This window comes from Syngnathus typhle, linkage group LG12, assembly GCF_033458585.1.
Source record: "Syngnathus typhle isolate RoL2023-S1 ecotype Sweden linkage group LG12, RoL_Styp_1.0, whole genome shotgun sequence".
Lineage (NCBI taxonomy): Eukaryota > Metazoa > Chordata > Actinopteri > Syngnathiformes > Syngnathidae > Syngnathus > Syngnathus typhle.
The window spans coordinates 7,175,461-7,195,537 of NC_083749.1; the positions used below are offsets into that span (position 1 = coordinate 7,175,461).

Below are 20,077 nucleotides of genomic sequence, written 5' to 3' on the forward strand. Positions count from 1 at the left end.
TCGCTGAAAACATTTATGATAATCTTCAATAATCTACTCACCATACCTAAATGCTGAAACTCTGAAAGTTTTTCAAAAGTGCTATTCTGAGCTCCAGTGACGCTCGGAGAGAGTCTTACGGAATAAAAATGAAAAGTGGATAAATAGCAGCTTTGGCTGCACAGATGTGTGCAAAATGAGCCGACACAGCAAATCTTCCAATGATATGCCCCACCCCCCTCTGGTGGTTTAAAGCTTCCACTGGCAGACCAGAGTGCCTGCTCGTCAACCTAGAAAAATGCAAGAAGCAGTAATCCACATCCGAGGTCTTTGGGTGAGATAATGATAACCCCCAATCTTCATTATATGCTTCCCCCACCACCCTCTTCACCTTCCCATTCATGTAAATGCACTTTATTGCGTCAGTGGATTAAGCAATGATTATTTAGCAAAATTGCGGGCCGCACAATGGTCAATTAATCTGTAATGAAACGCTGATTTATGAGGCGAAGCGTGGCATTGCAATAAGCAGGCGACCGCTTTGCAGTTACAAGCGCTGACCCCCCTCACAATTCCCCTCCACCTCACCCCTATCTATCAACATTTGAAAATAGTGCACGCCACAAGGAGACAGAATGGAAAGGCAAAGTCACAATGGAGTTCATGGTCGTTGTCATCACTCAGTGGATAGAATTAAATCTTTATTGACTTCAGTGCTATTTACAACGGGGCCTTTAAGGTCAATATTTTCCTCTTGCAAATAATAGAAAATAAAGCAGCGCGGAACCCTTGCGCTCGCTTTTATATGCAAATCCCATAAAAACTTTGACATCATACTATACCCACATTTGATGGCATAGGCAAAAATGCTTTGCAATTCAGCACCACCCTTCGATTTAGAACAATGGTTCGCAACCTTATTGAGCCGAGGCACATATTAGTCACAAACTGAAAAAAGATGCCTTGTCGGCAAAAGAATGTTTTGGCATTATGACGTGTAGCGTCTATTGGAAATATTAGTTAAGATCATTTTAGGTACACTATGTCGACATTATGCGAGGGTGAGCGTGGGCAAAGTTTTTAGGGTTATACAAGACTATTCTGTTGTTGTTGTTTTTTTACAGCGCAATGACATTGAAGGTGATTCAGATCGTGACAAACGTATAAGCCTTAGCGGGCGGTCTGTGTCACGCTGCAGCAACAAGAGCTGCCGAGAGATTTTCGTAGAAAGGGGGTGTGAGGACAAGACATCACATTTCCAGTAACTGAGTCGATGCACAGTGATCGAGTGTAGTTGGGGAAGAGCGCGAGAGGTGAAGAAACCGGAGTGAGTGATGGAGTGAACCAAAGGCCACGTGGAGGTGCGCGGCGGGAGCAAAAGTGAGCGTAATGAAGTCAGACAGAAGTGCAAAGAGGAGAGACAAAGTCGGCGAGCGAAAAGAGTGGACAGCAGCTGAAGTGACGCAGGTTGACGTGAGGCTCGGCGTTCGTGAAGTATGGTCAGAGGAAGGAGAAGGGTAGGCACTCTGTGTTATTGTGCGGTGGGCCCCGCTGGCACCCGACTCCACCAGTGAGCGGCGTTGATCCGTGAACTTGCCATCTGGATTGTCCCACAAATCACATTAAAGTTTCAAGTCCAGGAATACATCAAGCTAAATGAATATTGGATCTGGGGGCCACAGACAGGCCTGATGGAGGACGAAAAAGGCCTGTGCAATTTGAGTCTTTTGTGGTCACACCGTGAGTTATCCATCCACTTTGCTATTTCCAGAACCCGACCTTCCCCCTCACCCCACCCCATCGGGCTGACGGGCAACAATCATTGTGCGGTTGGGGGTAGCGGCTTTTACTGCAGAAATTAGAGTACAATCTTGTAAATCTTGCTCCTATTTTGGCGATAATGTTTTTTTTGTCAATAGGGAATAATTAAAATAGAGTTAAAGTGTTGCTGTTCCAACATCTTTATTAAATATTCTCGTAATAAAGGGGACGTGTTATTGTTATCTTTTTAGGGATAGGCTAGAGTTCACCGGGAACTCTAATGAACCTCTATAAATAAAAACACTTAGCCAATGATGCTGGCCCCCATTTAACTCACCGCTGACTGGTTATAGTTGGTATTTTAGTGTTCCAAGCAGGTTTCAGGAAATTAAATGTTCATCTCAGCATGCAAAATATGCGGCGTATGCTTAATATTGTTGAATATGAACATTCTAATTAACTTTTAGCCATCCCAGTTTTTGCATGAACATTTTTTTTAGCGAGTGAAAATAAGTAGCTCTAATTGAAGTGTGCACACAACGGAAACACTGTATGACAGTTTATCGGCAAATTATTCAAGTGTATTAAAGCCTTTGCTCTCCCCATTCATTACATTGATTCATCATAAATTGATTACTTTTTTCACCTTTTGGTGAAAATAATGCATGAGTGGAAAATCGAAGAGGGAAAAAAAACATTCATCAGTGCGATGTTATGTTGTGGTTCCTGCGTGCATATTTTCTGCTGAGGCGACATTTGTGCTCAAGTAAAACCGATTAAAATATATATATATATTGCTTTCCCAATGTTCCATACAAAAAGGGCAAGAAAAAAACCTATTTAGTTTTTTTTCCAGTCCACTGGGTTGTAGAGCCGGGGATTTATTTTCAGGCACTGGATTGAAGAAAAAGGCTTTACTGCCACACAGCCTTCATTTCTGTGAGATCTCCTGTGAGACATCAATTGGCCCAGAGTCCAGAAATGATACGTTGAGAGATGGTAAGATGGGTCGAAATGGACTTCTGTTTCCATTTGTTCGCCTTTAGTTTATATACCAAACTAAAAAGACACTTATGGATCAATATGAACAGGACTCAAGTGCAGTCATATTTTATTACAGTACTGTAGCATAGCAGTTTGTCTTTGCAAGAAAGAAAATAACTGCAATAAATGACAATGAATATACAACTGAAATATAATCAGCATATTTTTTCAAGAATAACAAGACAGCCAGTGGTTCCCTACATCATCCGCAAGGGGAGATCTTGCAGTTTATATGCACCTCATGTGCGCCAATGTCATGCACAGCGAGTCAATTTCTGCAATGTCAAGCACTGTGTATGCCTTGACCGCCCTGATTTTATAGGAAATGGAGACAGTGCAAATGGCCTCTTCCACTTGTGTGAGTCATCTGCTTACTATGTTGATATGCAATGCACAGAAATCTGTTGACTAGTTTTGTGAAATACACAAACTTTGCTTATAATGGCGGGGCGGCGATTGTGTGGTAATTATCAAATAAAACGGCAGTACACTCAACGGGAGGCATCAATCACAAGTGAAAGCTGTCATACTGAGAGTGAAGCCCGTACAAAGGTGTCAGCTCATGTTGAACATTGAGAACGTCTGAAGCACGTCCTTTAGACAAATAATTGAGTGCACTGAAAGGACACTGCCATTTATTTCCCCACATGCAAAACATTCACAATCATCAAACTACTGGTTAATCCTTTTTTTCCATTGCCATATAATATAAGATAATCTCCCATACATCGACTTTTATGTTGGTCTTTTCAAGGTCTTCAGGTGATTTTCCCAGAGTACCTTCAGGAGAAGTTTGTCCAGTCAGCTCTGAGCTACATCATGTGTAACGGCGAAGGAGAGTACCTGTGCCGCAACAACCAATGCATCTGCCAATGTGGCGACGAGTATCCCCAGTGCAACTGTCCCATCACCGACATCCAGATCATGGAGAACACCATGCTGAGCATGGCTGAGTCGTGGGCGTCCTCCTACAAAGAATTTGAGAACTCCGGTGAGTAGAATTTTATTTTTTAAGAACGGAGTTTTGTAGTTTGCTAAACTGAGTTCATCATTTCAGTCATTAGCTACTTTCAGGGTACATGGACAATTAGGTAAGACATTAGGACCAAATCTCTCAAGTCAGATCAGAGATTGTATATGGCAGGAACGGAGAATGCAGTTTACAAGGTGTTCTGAATAACACGGCAGCTACTGTCAAATTTAAACTAGACATGACCCGCCTCGCTGACAGTTTTTTACTCAGGCATGCAAATAACCGTATGTAATGAAACACATGCTGCTTCACCAAGTCAAAACACGTTATCTGAGCACATCTGTTCTAGTAAATATCAACATCTTCACGCAAATTAGGCACTTCAGGAAGAACCTGTCCTCGTCGTGTTTTCGGTTTGATAAACCATCCCTACATTTTGGTGTTTCTAGGAATTTCTATTAAGGAGCAGATCTGTTCGTTTCCATCGCATACATAACGTAGCAGCTGTCGACCCGGCAGGAGAAAGTGACGTGTTAAAGGTCTTTTTAAGGGCGTCGGATTCAGACGTTCCTTAATCGTGAGCCGACATTCCCGTTGAGGGTGGCGTGTGACATCAGTGAACACTGGGTGGAGGAGAAGGATTCTGATATCTCTGAAGCAAACGAGCAAAGCGGATCTGACAAGCCTCGGGAGGACGAGGCAAAACTCTGAGAAACGTCTCCGCCGAGGCTGGGGCAAAGAAAAAAAGCTGTTCAACTCTGTTGAAGTATGGAGAGGAGTCGAGTGTGGAAGGTGTCTAACTTTCGGTCCTTTCAGCTTGCTGGGTTATCGTAGTTAACTGAAGGTCGTGCCAAGCAGTGCCAGCAGTTGATATCCCGGAAAAAAAAAATAGTGATGTAATGTGTATTAAGCAATTTAATTGTGGAGCTTCTGAATGACGTAAGGGTTGACATGGAGTGAGAAGGAGTCCATGACAAAACTACTTTCAAATCTTCACAAAACTAAGAGTCTAAGAATAAACGAATACATGCCCCCCCCATGCCTCTCTGTTTTTCCAGATGAGTTCAAGTCCTTCCTGAAGAGGCTGCCCTCCACTCACTTCCTGCCCATCAACAGCGTGCACTTGCTGTGGGGTAGCGACTGGGACCTGCAGGCTCGCTACAGGCTGCTCCAGAGCTCCCTAGAGGTCCAGCGGATCAAGATCCAGCGCACTGCCCGCAAGCTCTTTGGCCTCAGCATCCGCTGTCACCACAATCCCAACCACCAGATGCCCAGGGAAAGGTGGGTAGAAATACAATCTTGACAGAACACACTCAACTTTTTATGCTTAAAAACCCCAAGGTTCGAGGTGACAATGCACTTACTTATTTCAGAAGAAATAAATGTCCACTTTTTGGGGTGGGGGGGCAGCCACTGCGTCGCACTTGCGCGCTTTAAAAGAACGTCATCCATTATAAATTATGGCTATGTTATTTGTGTCCATCACGTCGACTTAGTGCCGAGGTTTGCACATGCCTACCTCACTTGTCTATAAAAGCAAATGCAGCTCTGGGAGTGTTGTCTAAAGGTCATTGCACACATCTGCCACCACTTCCCTGCTCTTGCAGCTTGAGAGCCTCCACTACGCCGGTGCGCCGGCGCCTGACATGACATCAAATACCCCAAAATATAAAACGGCGTTCTGTGATGAGGGCGTCACTGTACAAGTTGAAAGTGGTGAAATATTGATTTACCGTAAATTCCGGACTATAAGCCGCGACTTTTTTCCAAAATTTTGAACCCTGCGGCTTATAGTCAGGTGCGGCTTATATAAGGATTTCTTTCGTGATTTTTGTGATGACTTGATCACTTTTATACAGTGCGGTATCTTGAAGAAAAAAACAACAACAAAAATACTATTTTGAAACACTACTATGGCTGCTGCTTATTCTGGCTGTGTTGCTTGTGACTATTATGAGCTTTAGTAGGAATGCATGCTAGGTGACCTGCGTCAAAGGGCTCTAAACCCTTCGTCACAGGCAGTGTTTAGAAAGACATGTTAAACTTTAAAAAGGCTTTCTGTGAACAGTTTTTCCTTGTAAAAAGACGCGTGTGCACGTGCGGCTTATAGTCCGGTGTGGCTTATATAAGAAAAAAACTAAAATATCCCCCAATTTTAGCTGGTGCGGCTTATAGTCCGGTGCGGCTTATAGTCCGGAATTTACGGTACTCGTTCTGAAAATGAGCACTTAGATTGTCACTAGTCCCTCGCCTGAGTTGGCTTCTCAAGTGTTATCAAAGATAGCGTGCACTTCCCCTACTTAGAGCTTCTTTTGGTAAGCGTCATCAACAGTTGCCAAAGCGTCATTCCAGTCATGCAACAACACTGTCCAAATACCAAGTTTTTCTCATTTTTCAAGACATTTCTTCATCATTAATTTGGCTAAACCGTGATAGTTATAGTTAGATGATAACGAGTTGCTATCGAATACTATCAGTGTCCGCACCAACTAACTAACTAGATAGATAGATAGATAGATAGATAGATAGATAGATAGATAGACAGACAGACAGACAGACAGACAGACAGACAGACAGACAGACAGACAGACAGACAGACAGACAGACAGACAGACAGACAGACAGACAGACAGACAGACAGATAGACAGATAGACAGATAGATAGATAGATAGATAGATAGATAGATAGATAGATAGATAGATAGATAGATAGATAGATAGATAGATAGATAGATAGATAGATAGATAGATAGATAGATAGATAGATAGATAGATAGATAGATAGATAGATAGATAGATAGATAGATGCTCATTTGATTAAGTCTCTTGTAACATTTCATGCTAAAAATAGAATACATGTATCATTCCTGCTGATTGCTGGCAGATTGCTACCTGCAACAGGGTTTGGTTCCTTGCATATGGTTAAACTGTTAACTCGTCTGAGTTAGTAAGGTTGGTAGTACTTCACCAGCATTATTTTTATTGCAGAAATAAGTTTCACAATACTGAAAATATATACAATTGAAAATTGGTATACTGATAATAAAGCTCAAAATGACCAGGCTGAAGCGTAAAGCTTGTAAACGCCCAGTCCCAAAGCTTGTTTCAAAATGTGCTGTCATGTATGTGGTGTTAGAACATAGTTCTGTCGCACCAAGTGGGACTTGCCCTTACTTTTGGCAGCCCTCATCAATAGATGAGGGAATTGCAGCAAAACTGAAAATCTGTCTGTCAAGTGTTTCCAAAATGTGTGCCCACCACCACCACCACGGCACCTCCTCAGGGAGGCATTTTAACATCCACGTCCAAGCCAGGCAGCAGCTGATGATGATGCTGTGAAAGCATCTCGGGCCCACAACATGCACCACAGGGCCAATCCCCAGCGTGGGACTGCCGCCATTCATACATCAAAACCCACAACGGGGTTGCATGTTGTCACACAGCCGCCAATGTTGCATGCTTTCACTCGGAGGGTCGCTGTGAAAATAATGTTCAGTGGCGCCTCCTGCAGATTATATATATCGTTTGGTATTTGCCTTAACAGGCTGTTGTTTCCAGACATTAAAAAAGAAAAATGAAAAGATATCTTAACTACAAAGCTTACTCACTTAGACTAAATTCACTTTTGCACGGTTATTTTCTCTACATTGCCTCACTTGGCATTGACTTCCCCAATAAGCCACGACTGTGACTAAACAATTGAAATAAGAATCCCCACACACAATCAATCTCTGTTATATAAAAACAAAAACGTTAATATTCAAAATAATAAAGGTAAATTAATGGGGTTTTTTCCTCTGTTGATTCGACTTTCTCTTTGGGAGGAATTTATGATGCATTTAATCTGAGCTCATTTAACTTTGAAGCCCCTCACAGACGCTAAGTATTCTCAGTGGAAATAAACATCTATTCGATTTGATTGTTTTTTTATTCCTACGACAAATCTAAGCAAGCCAGACAACGCGGTGAAAACATTTTATCTCGGTATTTCAACCTAATAATGACATGAAATGATTGCATTTTTTTTTTAAGTTTCCATGGCTTACTTTTATATGTCTATTAGTTAATGTGTGTCAGTTCTCGGGGGCGTTTTACTTTGAAATAAAGCTTACGTAAATAAGACTGTTAAACTTGTGACGTTGTTTCAAATGATACTCAGGACCAAACTCTCAAAATGAGCCGACTTCAGCCAGGCGAGCTTCAAAATGTGCTGCAATTCTTGATCGTGGGATTATTTTGACCGACAGTCAAGTCACAGATACAGACAATTAAGACCGGTTCAGAGCTCAATCTGATCTGCTATAGGAATCATAAAGTGGTTATCATAATAAATGACTGTTTTGGGGAGTTCTGTCATTCACATGATGTACTCCGAATAGCAAGCGTCGTTCCCATTTCCAGTTGCTAATTGGAGCGGTGCTGCGCTCTGTCGTGGCACCATTATGCAAATCAGCCGCTTAAGAGTTTCATGCAAATGCACAATTACAATAGAAACCAGAAAGACACATTCATGCTTATGTGCATATTTAACCTGCTGCCTGCTAATTAGCATTAATTTTTGGGTGCCGTTTCTAATACAAATCAACAAGTGTGTGGTTGAAAATTGTACACAACTGCTGGTCAAATGAAAGCGGCATTACTAACACTTCGCAACAATCTATTCCAACACTCTCGCTCTATCTGTCAACACCTGGTGCAACAACTGTATAGTTTTGGCCAAAGTATTGCCTGGAGCTTTATGGTATTTTCTTTCCCCTCACACCCTAATTTCAGATAAACATACAGCCAGGGCAAGCGGCATGAGAGTTTGGGTCTGCCCAGAACCAAAATGATAATGATGTGGATATGATAATAGGAACATTTTCCAAGGCAAAGCTTTTTCACTTCACTGATTCGAAGGCGCTTGGAGTCGACGCTAAGTACAGTCTAAAGTAAAAACCAACAGAGCAAAGAAGCCAAAAATTATAGGCCAAAACGTTCTTATTACAATTGAAACTGTAAAATTATGCTGAGGTACGAGGAAGAAAGCAAATAAAAGATAATACACAGTAATACAGCTCCTGTGATATGACCTACTTACAATATTTCCAGTCTAGTTGGATTTTCCCCAAATTTATTATCCTTTTCAGGACTCTACTGATGATAGAAAATACTTATGAAAGCTGAAAAGGAGGAATAGTGTGAATGCTGACTTTATATGCATCAAAACTTTATTTACAGGTTCAAATTCAATAAGTGAGTAAAAAAAAGCACATAGCGAACACAAACAAGGCCTAAACATGCGGTCGTCAACTTTGGTAGCTCTTGAAGAGATTTTGTGTAGTCCTGCAAAGTTCCTACGAGTGATCTGTCTCGGTCTCTTGTTATGCCGTTTACCCGGGTCGGAGGAAGTGCTGCAAAGTATTTTGCCAAATGAGGAAGTTAGTAATTAAGAGACGAGACAACAAACCTGATCATTTCAGTTTTCACTGATCATTTTGTAAATACATCGTTCCGTATTTTCCGCACTATAAGGCGCACCTGAAAACCTCCAATTTTCCCAAAAGCCGACAGTGCGCCTTATAATCAGGTGCACCTTAAAAATGGACCAATATTGACACCAGGCGTGTCCAAAGTCCGGCCCGCGGGCCAAATGTATATATCTTATATTTGGACAAAGTTTTAAAATGGGCCATTCATTGAAGGTGTGCCTTATAATCCAGTGGGTTTTATATATGGACAAAGTTTTAAAATGGGCCATTCATTGAAGGTGCGCCTTATAATCCGGTGCGCCTTATAGTGCGGAAAATACGGTACTATTTAACATCCTTCACATTGGCAATATCTATTTTTTTTTTATATTTGTGGCCAAGAGGTGTTTTTCATAGGAATACTTTCTGTAACTGACATCTTTGCCCCGTCAGCATAAGTTCGTTGTATGTAATTTCACTTTACTACAAAGTTGTTGTGACACTATTTGACCCGGATTCAAAAGTTTTCCCAGTGGTAGTGAGTCACTGATCTGCCTTGTCCTCTTAAAGGCAGCTTCAGATTTGAAGTGCTTCCTAAACCGATACGTCAGATCTAAAGTTAGCCAGCTCAGCGTCCTCCATAGGTACAAATTCATTTAGGCGTATAGCTCGGGTGGGATTTGCGCTCTAGTAACAATGCAATGTCATCCATCATAGTTAGAAACTCGGGTTCATTAACATGTCACGCTAACCTTGACCAACTTTCCTCTCTCTCTCAAAAAAAATTGAATTCACTCCCTATAATCAGAAATGAAGTTCCAATACTGTCAAGATGACATGGAAAGATGCCTGTGGGGAAGTGCAGACAAACTAAGAATAGCAAGTGCTACCTTCCACCTGAGGGAAATAACTAAACTCCTCCCTTTTGTGAAAAGGAAAGAACGTCCTACTCTCCTGTCTCCATCACGCTGAATTTCCGCAGAATTGCCACCTCACAGACAAGGCGGACTAAATTTCTCCAGGGAATGTATCATTTTGGCATTTTACAGCCACCACCAACAATCTCAACCCTCTCCATTATCCACCTCATAAAAAACAACCTTATTAAATGCACAAGAGATTCCAATTCAACTCACACAAAAAAAGTAATAGATGTCTTGCAAAATATTAAGACGCTTGGAAAATTGTCCTTAAATCTAGTCATATTTGATCAAATTAAACGCCTTGTGCGTGGGGTCAGAACACTGCCATGGGCTATTCAGATGAATATTAAATGTTCGTTGTTTATAATAAATGTAAGGAAGCGTTTTTCATTGTCGGTCTTAAAAATTTCATTGACACTACTTTCTTTTCAGCATCACTGCTTTTTAATTTTAATTTCCTGGTTAGTGTGACGTATGAAATAAGTGTTGGCAGCTTGAAACGCAACAGGGTGTGGGAAATGAGTCTTGGGTGTTAAACTTCACGCTCTTGTTACGACTCCAGGCTACAGGCTGGCCTTGGATTACAAAGGCCACACCGTAAGCGCATAAAATAATTTCACTGGTACTCGCCATATTCTTATATAACCATGCACGAGTCCATTAACACATTGGAAACTAGAAAATTGTCGGTCCACTCTGATTTTTCATCCCGAGTCCGCACTGTACGCACACATGGCTAGTGGGAAAGGGACAATTGGTTACTTTGTCCTCCATCTTGCTAAATTTTTAACCCTGTATATTTTTTATGTCTTTTCCAACAAGGTCGGTGATGCAGTGGCTCAACAGGGTCCAGTCTTTCCTCTACTGCAATGAGAACGGCTTTTGGGGAACCTTCCTGGAAAGCCAGCGAACGTGCGTGTGCCACACGGGTGCCACCCTGTGCCAGCGACCCATCCCTTGCGTCATCGGGGGTAACAACAGCTGCGCCATGTGCAGCTTGGCCAACATCTCGCAGTGCGGCTCATGCAACAAGGGCTACAAGTTGTACCGTGGCCGCTGCGAGCCCCAAAATGTGGACTCGGAGCGGAGTGAGCAGTTCATCAGCTTCGAAACGGACCTGGATTTTCAGGATCTGGAACTTAAGTACCTGTTGCAGAAAATGGACTCCCGACTGTATATCCACACCACGTTCATTAGTAACGAGATCCGCCTGGAGACTTTCTTTGACCCTCGTTGGCGTAAGCGCATGTCCTTGACACTCAAAAGCAACAAAAACCGCATGGACTACCTCCACATGATCATCGGCCTGTCCATGAAGATCTGTCAGATGCGCAACAGCAGCATCGACCCCATGTTCTTCGTCTACGTTAACCCATTCAGCGGCAGCCACTCGGAAGGTTGGAGCATGCCATTCGGTGAGCACGGTTACCCCCGCTGGGAAAAGGTGCGCCTTCAGAACACCCAGTGCTTCAACTGGACCCTGTTGTTGGGCAACCGCTGGAAGACCTTCTTCGAGACCGTCCATATCTACTTGAGGAGCCGAGCCAAGATCCCCACCGGGCTCCGCAACGACACGGGTCCCGTCGATCTGGCAGACCCAAACAAACGGCAGATCTACATCAAAATATCCGACATTCAAGTGTTTGGCTACAGCCTGCGCTTCAACGCAGACCTCCTCCGCAGCGCCGTCCAACAGGTCAACCAGTCGTACACGCAGGGAAGTCAGTTCTACTCTGCGTCGTCCGTCATGCTCCTGTTACTGGACATACGGGATCGGATTAACCGTCTCGCCCCTCCCTCTGCACCCGGCAAACCCCAGCTGGACCTCTTTTCATGTATGCTGAAGCATCGGCTCAAGCTCAACAACAGTGAAATGATCAGGGTCAATCATGCCTTGGACATGTACAGCACAGAGATATTAAAACAATCAGATCATCTGACTGCAAAATTGTGTTGATCACTTTAAGATGTCCAACGTAAGGACGGAGAACAACACAGAAAAAATGCCCGCCAATGAACTGAACCTCCCGGGTGGGCTCTTATTTCATTTTTTCTTTTGCCTTTTTCCTCTTTTGGACCTTTTCTGCCTTTTTGATGTAACTCAAACTTTCTAAGCATAATTCGTAAAAAGAGGGGGAGGAAACGAAAAAGGCATCTATGAAAGGACGATGTTAATCGGAACTAACGTTATAGGACTGTAACATACGTGTCCAAGCATGTCTGTTATTCCTCCAAAGAACTTTGTCAGAGAGAGAGAGATTTAAAAAAAAAAAAAAAGAATACTCACGATAAAGAGGCCTTGATCGGAAGGTTGTATCTGAAACTGCCATTCTTCTTTACCTGGGAAGTCAAAAAAAGAAAAAAAAAAAACATTTTTAACAAAAAAATAATAATCAAGCGGGCAGACCAGATATCTTTTATTTCTGCTAACATGCAAATTAAAAAATGTTTCTATACACCTTAAGGATTTAAAAACAGCTCGATAGCGGGTAACGTAACCAACATTTATTATAGAGTCTTTATTACTTCTCCAACCCTCGGCGAGTCGGTGAGTTATGAAGCACTCGGTCATCGTTCTGACATGTAAGGCACACGCAGCAGGCCCGTAATGGATAGTCACGTCAAATAACAAAAAGCCAGCTGTTTATATATATATATACATATACAGTGGATGTGATGGTGTGTGTTTGTCAGCACATACCTTTTGACTTTTTGGGGGGCTCGATAATTAATTGAATGTGTCCAATTTTTCAATTCTTGCGTGTTTTTTTGTTTTGGTGTGTTTTCACAAGGCAGTTTCCCGCTGCGTGACTGCATCATTGTCGTGGATTTAACAGTCGATGCTAATTTTGTACTGCTTTGCGTAAAACGGACAAACAAACAAAAAAATAGTAACAATGTTGTGACTGCTGGTTTGTGAAGCTTTTTCTTGGGCACCAAAATGTTAACATTCATCCATGAGGCACGCTGACTAAAAGCCATAGACGCCCCCACCCCTTTCACCCCAAAGCTAGAATAAGGGTTGATCACAACACGATTTACTTGTCTCTCAGTTGATTTGAGACAAAAACCCAGCAAATAGTATTTTGGCGAGCCACATGTGCTGCAAAAAAGATATTCACATGTAAAATCATATATTTTAATTTGGAATATTTTCACTACTGCCTGTATTTTTCTTTTTATTCCATCCCAGATGACTATGTATATAATCCCATTTGTTGGACATGGAAATTATATTGTTTTGCTGGTGATACCTGTTGACCTGGTGTCCTTAATATTGTATTGGCACAAAAAAAAGAGATCCCAGCTAAATTGCAAAACAAATCTCTTGAGATTTAATTTTTATTTTGGTTGCTTGGATCTTGCTATATATTGCTGCTTCACTGTTGAATGTGACACAAAGTCTTGTGGATATTCGCTGAGGCACAAATTCCGAATCCATACCTAGATTTGCAGTTGAATTACTTTTTTTCCTAATTTTGCCGCAACTAACAGTATTTAAAGTGGACATAACATGGAAAATTGACCTTTTAATCACTTGTATACACACAGTTGGTTTTCTGATGTGCCTGTCCACTGTCCACCTGGTAAGTGTAAATCATTTGTGAGCTATCTATTTCTAGAATGTGTCTGAGCAAGGTTTTATGTAGAATTTGCAAAATAATACCTTCACACTGATTTTTTTGCCCATGATTTGGCAAATGGGCTGAGTGACGGACTAAACATAACTATTATGTCAAAGTTAAAAGCTAAGCAGAGCAGGAAAGTTACCGCACATTAACCGAAGCTACACATGAGAGGTAGATGAGACTAATTCCAAACTTGTCATCAAGGCTGCAAAATAAAAGTATGAGAAAATTTGTGATACTTGATGCCGATCTTCGAACTGTTTTTAGTGGTAAAAAACAAACAAAAACATGTCTCCTTTAACGTGAATTTGTGATATCCCATTAATCTCATAATTGCTTTATGCTTTGACTCGGTTATCATTTCACGCGGTAGACTTTGGAAAGTTTTCAATGTTAAACGTACAAAGCTGTTATATAAAAGGTTCCATCCGCCCCATACAAACTAACATTTTAGTGTCATTATCATATTAGTTTATGCAGCTCAACTACGAATTTTCAGCTAAGTAGCATGCTAATATAGAAATGGTCAAATATGGCGAAACATCCCAAGCGCAGCATTTGCATGCTAACAATAATCATCTCTAATATTGTATATTAGTTGACTTTTCCAACACTGAAAGCAGGCGTCTTGACTATTTATGCTGTTTTTTTTACTTTTCTTTGGCTTTTGTGTTCAATGTTCAAATCTCGCAGATGCTTTCATATGCGAGTGTGCTAACTGCTGAAACTGTGCCTGACTGCCTCCCGTGAGTGGATGTCAAATCAGAAAGTCGAGGCTTATAAAAGATGCGGTAAATACTGTTGGTCCCTGTTTCATTGGCACTAAATTGGACAATTCCCAAGAAATTATACCCTATAATTCTATTTTAAATTGATTATTCTTATGATTAAGTGCCTGTTATTTATCCCTTTAACATATATTTAGAACTGGTCAAAATATCTCTATCAATGACAATCTCCCGTTAAGGAGCTCTTGCTTTCTAAATGAAATTCTATCCCCAGTTATTCACGATACTTTTTGCAGTACTATGCTTGTTGCAGTAACCTAATTAGTCCAGTGTATTAGTGCAAAGTATAGAGTGGTTCTCATCAGGCCCATCACACTTTGAGAATGTTTATGTGTTATCGGGACCATTTAACTTTTGTTGTTGAGCAACAGGAAGGTCCATAAAACATGCACGTCTATGGTGTTTATTTTCTTTTCGATATCATATACTGACAGCGTAAAACCATTTGTATACAGTGAAATTACGCCAACCTACTTTAAAGATGTGGCTATTTTTCACATTTATGGGGGTGAAGTTAGTCATTTTGATTAAGGTGAGTGATATATGGGAATCTAAAAACTATTAAGGGGAACCTCAAAATGCACCTAATACATAATGAATGAGAAACTATTTTTGAATTTTGCGCCCAGACAAGAACAGTTTGCAAATGTTCCGCTACTTGCAATGTATACAGTAGAAATAATTTAACGGCAGTCATTTACGCGTCTTGCATCATGCTATGTAGTGTTGCTTACATGTATCCATTAAATGTGTCCTAAAAATTTTGCATCTAATACCTTGCCAATGTAAATGTTTTTTTTCCTCCGTTTTGTTGAGGTCATATCAGCTTCTTTCAATGAATGTTTCATATTATAATCTATTTCTCATTAAAAAAAAAGCTATATTTAATAAGATTTGGCATGCTTGTTTTTATTTTTCATCTTTCTTCTTCAGAGATTTTGCATGCTTGTTTAAGGATATGCGCCCTGTGTTCGGCTGATGGCAAGCAGTTCTTCAGCTCACCTCCAACACTAATGAGGACAAGCGTGATAGAAAATGGAAAGACGTAAGTAATATCTGGTCACGGCATTTTTTTCTGTAATCACAACACAAGACTGTACAGCCTTACATAGTACTTAGGTGGTTAGGTGATATGTAAAAATGTACCGTATTTTCCGGACTATAAGGCGCACCTAAAAACAGAAGACTATGAATCATGAATCAAAAAGACTATGGATCATTATTTTGTGATTATAAAGTAATTTGTTGCGTCTGAAGTTGAAATGAAAAAAAAGATAAAATGGAGAATGATTTGATTTGGATTAAAAATCTGACATGATGCATTAATGGTGGGCCTTATACAAGGACAAAGTTTTAAAATGGGCCATTCATTGATGGTGCCCCTTATAGTCCGGTGCGCCTTATAGTCCGGAAAATACGGTACTGTGTATCTGCTCCGATACTTTTTGTAGTATCTTTGGCTAAATTTTACCAACTGTTATGTTGTAATTTTATCTGGGTATTAAAGACCTAAAAGGGTTAGGGATCTCATGCATCAGACAGGACATACAATGTAATTCATGTCATTGTGGCATTATGAGTAATGCGAGTATTGTAAAGTCACCTGCGGAGTCCCGCAGGGATTGGTACTCAACCTTTTGCTGCTCTGTCACTCAGGGCTAGGTGACTGGTGGCGGAGTTGTCGGCATCCTGATCACCTGAGGGAGGAGGACCGCTTCCCCAGCGCTATCTACCTGCGGCCCATCATATCATCAAATGGACTTTCACACTGTTGAAACTAACATTACATCACATTTGTTCATCATGCAGGATAATGTGATCATTCAATGCAGTCACGCTGTCCTGGGAATAGGATCGCTCCGCATGTGTTCCCTTGTCAAGGTTTCTTCGTTTTTCAAATGTTTTCTTTTGGAATTCTTCCTTGCTCGGCCCAGTGGGGGACTTAAACCAGCGAATGTATTTGATCTCTGAACTGTGGATTTATGAAACCCTTTGAAACTCTTTTGTGTTTAACTTATATAAATAAATGTGACTTGAATAGAGTAATGAATCTAATAGTTTAGAAAGAGAGCAGGTATTAGGAAAAGGCTGCTTGGATTTCTTTGTGGCACAATTCATGGAGTCGCACGTCCATTCAGCCTGTAGCTGGAAGGATAAGAAAGCCAAGAAAAATGCCTTCAGAGGCAACCTATTGTGTGAACACTCCACTTGAGTGGAGAAAAAACACCTTTTATGTAAGGCATCAGTCCAATGCTTGTGCCTGAAACGAGCCCCTTCACACCGAAAGCCCTTTAAAGCAAAACAAAGACTTCAATTTGATTAGCCAATATCTGGAAGCCTTATTTGTTACAGTCTTTAAAATCTGTAAGATTAAAGTAGAGCCCTTTTGTTGCATTAGCGTTTTTCTCCCATCAGTCAATAGGAAATGAACAACACACGAGGTTTCCCACTGTGCCTTTTAACACCCCCGCCCCAAGTGAGCTAATTGACCAGCCATTGTTATCCAAGCACCTCAAGTGAGCTTTAATCAATTGCTCCCTTTTCTTCTCCCCGTTGATGCAGTTGACTGTATCATGGTACATTCATTTACCTACTGGGGTGCTTCATCCGTTTAAGCTAAATAAATATGTTCCCAAATAGACAACTCTCTTTTTCTCGTCAGGGACAAAACAGTTACTTTTATACCATCCCTTGAATAGACGCAGTGGTTGAATAAGTCACCGGGTGCGTCATCCACTTAAGATGAATTAATAAATGTGGATGTGTCGCACTGAGGTGAGTGAATCAATTGCTAAATTTTCCACTACTTCTCATACGATTGCAATTTGGTTCAGACAATTGCCTACTGTGTGTGTCACACATTCAATCCATTCAAATAGACCAGTGGTGTCAAACTCATTTTTGTCGCGGGCCACATCATAGTCATAGTTTTCAAACTAAGTTTGAAACTGGAGACGAGTAGAAATTGTTCAAATATTTTGAAAAGATCAATGGTAACAAAAATTGCTATTTTGAAAGTGAAGACAATTTGTAACTTTAGTATTGACAGATGAAGTTGATGCACAATTTGTCTTTCGGGGCCACGTAAAATGATGTGGCGGGCCTTATCTGCCCCCCGAGCCTTGTCTTTGACACCTATAAAATGGATGCTTTTTTTTTTTTTTTTACATGGGTGGTTGTAAACTCCATTTTCCACCGCCGGCCGATAAATGCCTTCCTTCAAATCCGCCATATTCCACTTAGTTGCCGGGTGCCAATGGAGCAATTATGCCACATCCCAGCTTGTTCGGGAACGAGTGAGTAGAGGGGGAAAAAGACAAACATGTAAATAAATAAAGGGCACCAGTGGAACAGTTGGGGTTAACAGTTAGTTGCTGCACACTAACCTCAGACGACACCCTCGTTAGTTACCATTTGTCTTGAATGGAATTGCACACAAGCTTGCTGCCAGGCAGCTCTCCTTATAATTGAAGACACACAACACAAACACCTTAAGGCTGTTGTTTCTGTCCGATGAATTGGTATGACAGTCACACGAGCCACTTTGGTGACAAAAACAACATGACATTTTGAGCATTAAAATGATGTTAAATGCAAAGTGTTGTCTGGAGTCAAATGACTTCAGGTTTTAGTGTCTCTTCTTTGTAAACAATTTTTAATTTAGCAAGAGATAAATATGCTCCCTTCTCCCATTTTAACGTTCGAGCAAAGAGCAAACTAAGCCATTTGTGACAAGAGGCAGTAAATTGGGCATCGCTACATTTCAAAAATGCAAAGTAGCACAACACAATGAGACTAATTTGGGGAAACTCGAAGAAATCTTTTTTTTTTTATATTCTCATAACTTTTGTTCCAGTGTATTTTTGCACTGCAAAAAAAATTCTATTCTTTTTATTTTATTTATTATTTTATCCTTTGCTCTTATCTGTAGATGTAATTGGAAGGCACAAACCAGAAAAGTGGGAGCATTATGCTGCAATTGTCTGAACGCGCCCAAATCAGCTTGCATGTTGAGGCATTTTGCTTTCAAGGTAAAAATGTTGACAACAAAATAGTTATGCGAGTGGTGCTCGGAATTTATCTATTTTTTCCCGTGACATCGGTACTCTCGACGGTAGCCAATACTGCCCGTCATATTTTGTCTGTTTTAAGATCAGGAATTAGAAATTAGAAAAATATAATACAGCCATTAATCTCATGTGATTTTAAAGTAAATTGTTATCTTGGGATATTAAGGTAATTTAAAAAAAAAAAAAATCAGATTTTTTGCAATCTTGAAATTTTAGTTTTGAGTTGGCTTCATAACTTTTTTTTTTTTTAATCAATGTGTAGTTCCTTCCGATAGCCTTATGTGTCAAGACATTCTCTGTCTTTCATTTTCTGTAAAAGTCAACTAAGGTTGTGCAGACAGCTGTGCACACAAAGTGTAATGGTGTCAAGACTTTTAAGGTTATTGGATTCACCATTGTGTGTTTTTGCTTTATGTGCTGAGCCTCGCCAGCTGCATGGTCGGATCGCATTTTGGGAGGGGGAAAAAAATGGGACTGACCTTAGCGGACGTTAAGATGGATCACAATGGAAGCTTTCAATTTTATTAGCTGGGAACTTGGGGAAAAGTGTCAGTGCTTACCTCATCATAAAAGCTTATGTCCGGATTGTCCAAAACAACAAAATCCTTGCGGTCTAATATGAGACGTCTCCATTTGTATGTGTTTTGAGACTAATACAATTTATGCCACGTAAAGGTGAAGGGAAACAAAATGAAAATCATTGTAATGAGAAAAGCAGAAAAATGTCAAGAAACAAGGTGGACTGATTAATGAAGCAACCATTTTAATCTACAGGAATGATGCCAACGCCACATTATGTAAGACCATCTTTAATACTGTATACTTGAATTCTTCAGAGAGTCTATTTACAGGCTTCGGTGCTGCTCCTTTCCTCATGAAGGGAGTTCAAATGAGCTCAGAAGTTAGCTTCTTAATGCCTTTGTGTAAACAAAATCTGCCGTATGCACACTTGCTCCATTTTTGCTCCTCTTATTTATTATGTTATTTGTTTATTTATTATTTATTCATCACTCTTATTTATTCATTGTTTGTGCCTTCTTGTTTTTATTTTTTGTGTCTGTATATTGTGGACTATGTCTTGTCACCGTGGGATAGTGGGAACGTAATTTTGATTTCTTTGTGTGTCTTGGCATGTGAAGAAATTGACAATAAAGCAGACTTTGACTTTGACTTTGACAATCCTGTCTCGGAGCATCTGTGCAATAATTACATTTGATCATATTTTGGTTTCATTATTTGTGAGGGAAAAGCCGTTATAGTCGAATCGAAAAAACAAAATTTCTTATTTTTCTGCTCTCCTTAAAAATGGAATACTATTAAAATAGGGACACCTTTATGTCCTTTCCCTCCCATCTCTTCCAAAGGACAGTACCGGGGCGGAATAGGATTACGTGGAGGCATTCATCCGTTTACGAGTATCTGGAAGGGAAGTAAGTGGGTGGGAGGGGCAACCAAAGACA

General features: G+C 40.6%; 1 protein-coding gene across 1 annotated transcript in view; it reads left to right on the forward strand.

Annotated features, from left to right (window-relative positions):
- brinp1 (bone morphogenetic protein/retinoic acid inducible neural-specific 1) overlaps positions 1-12,439 on the forward strand; it is a 79,777-nt gene extending 67,338 nt beyond the window's left edge. The window contains exons 6-8 of the mRNA XM_061294082.1: positions 3,539-3,775; positions 4,816-5,038; positions 10,953-12,439. Coding sequence (XP_061150066.1) covers positions 3,539-3,775; positions 4,816-5,038; positions 10,953-12,087 — 1,595 coding nt within the window. The 3' untranslated portion in view covers positions 12,088-12,439. The remainder of the gene's footprint in view (positions 1-3,538; positions 3,776-4,815; positions 5,039-10,952) is intronic.
- Positions 12,440-20,077: the final 7,638 nt, after the last annotated feature.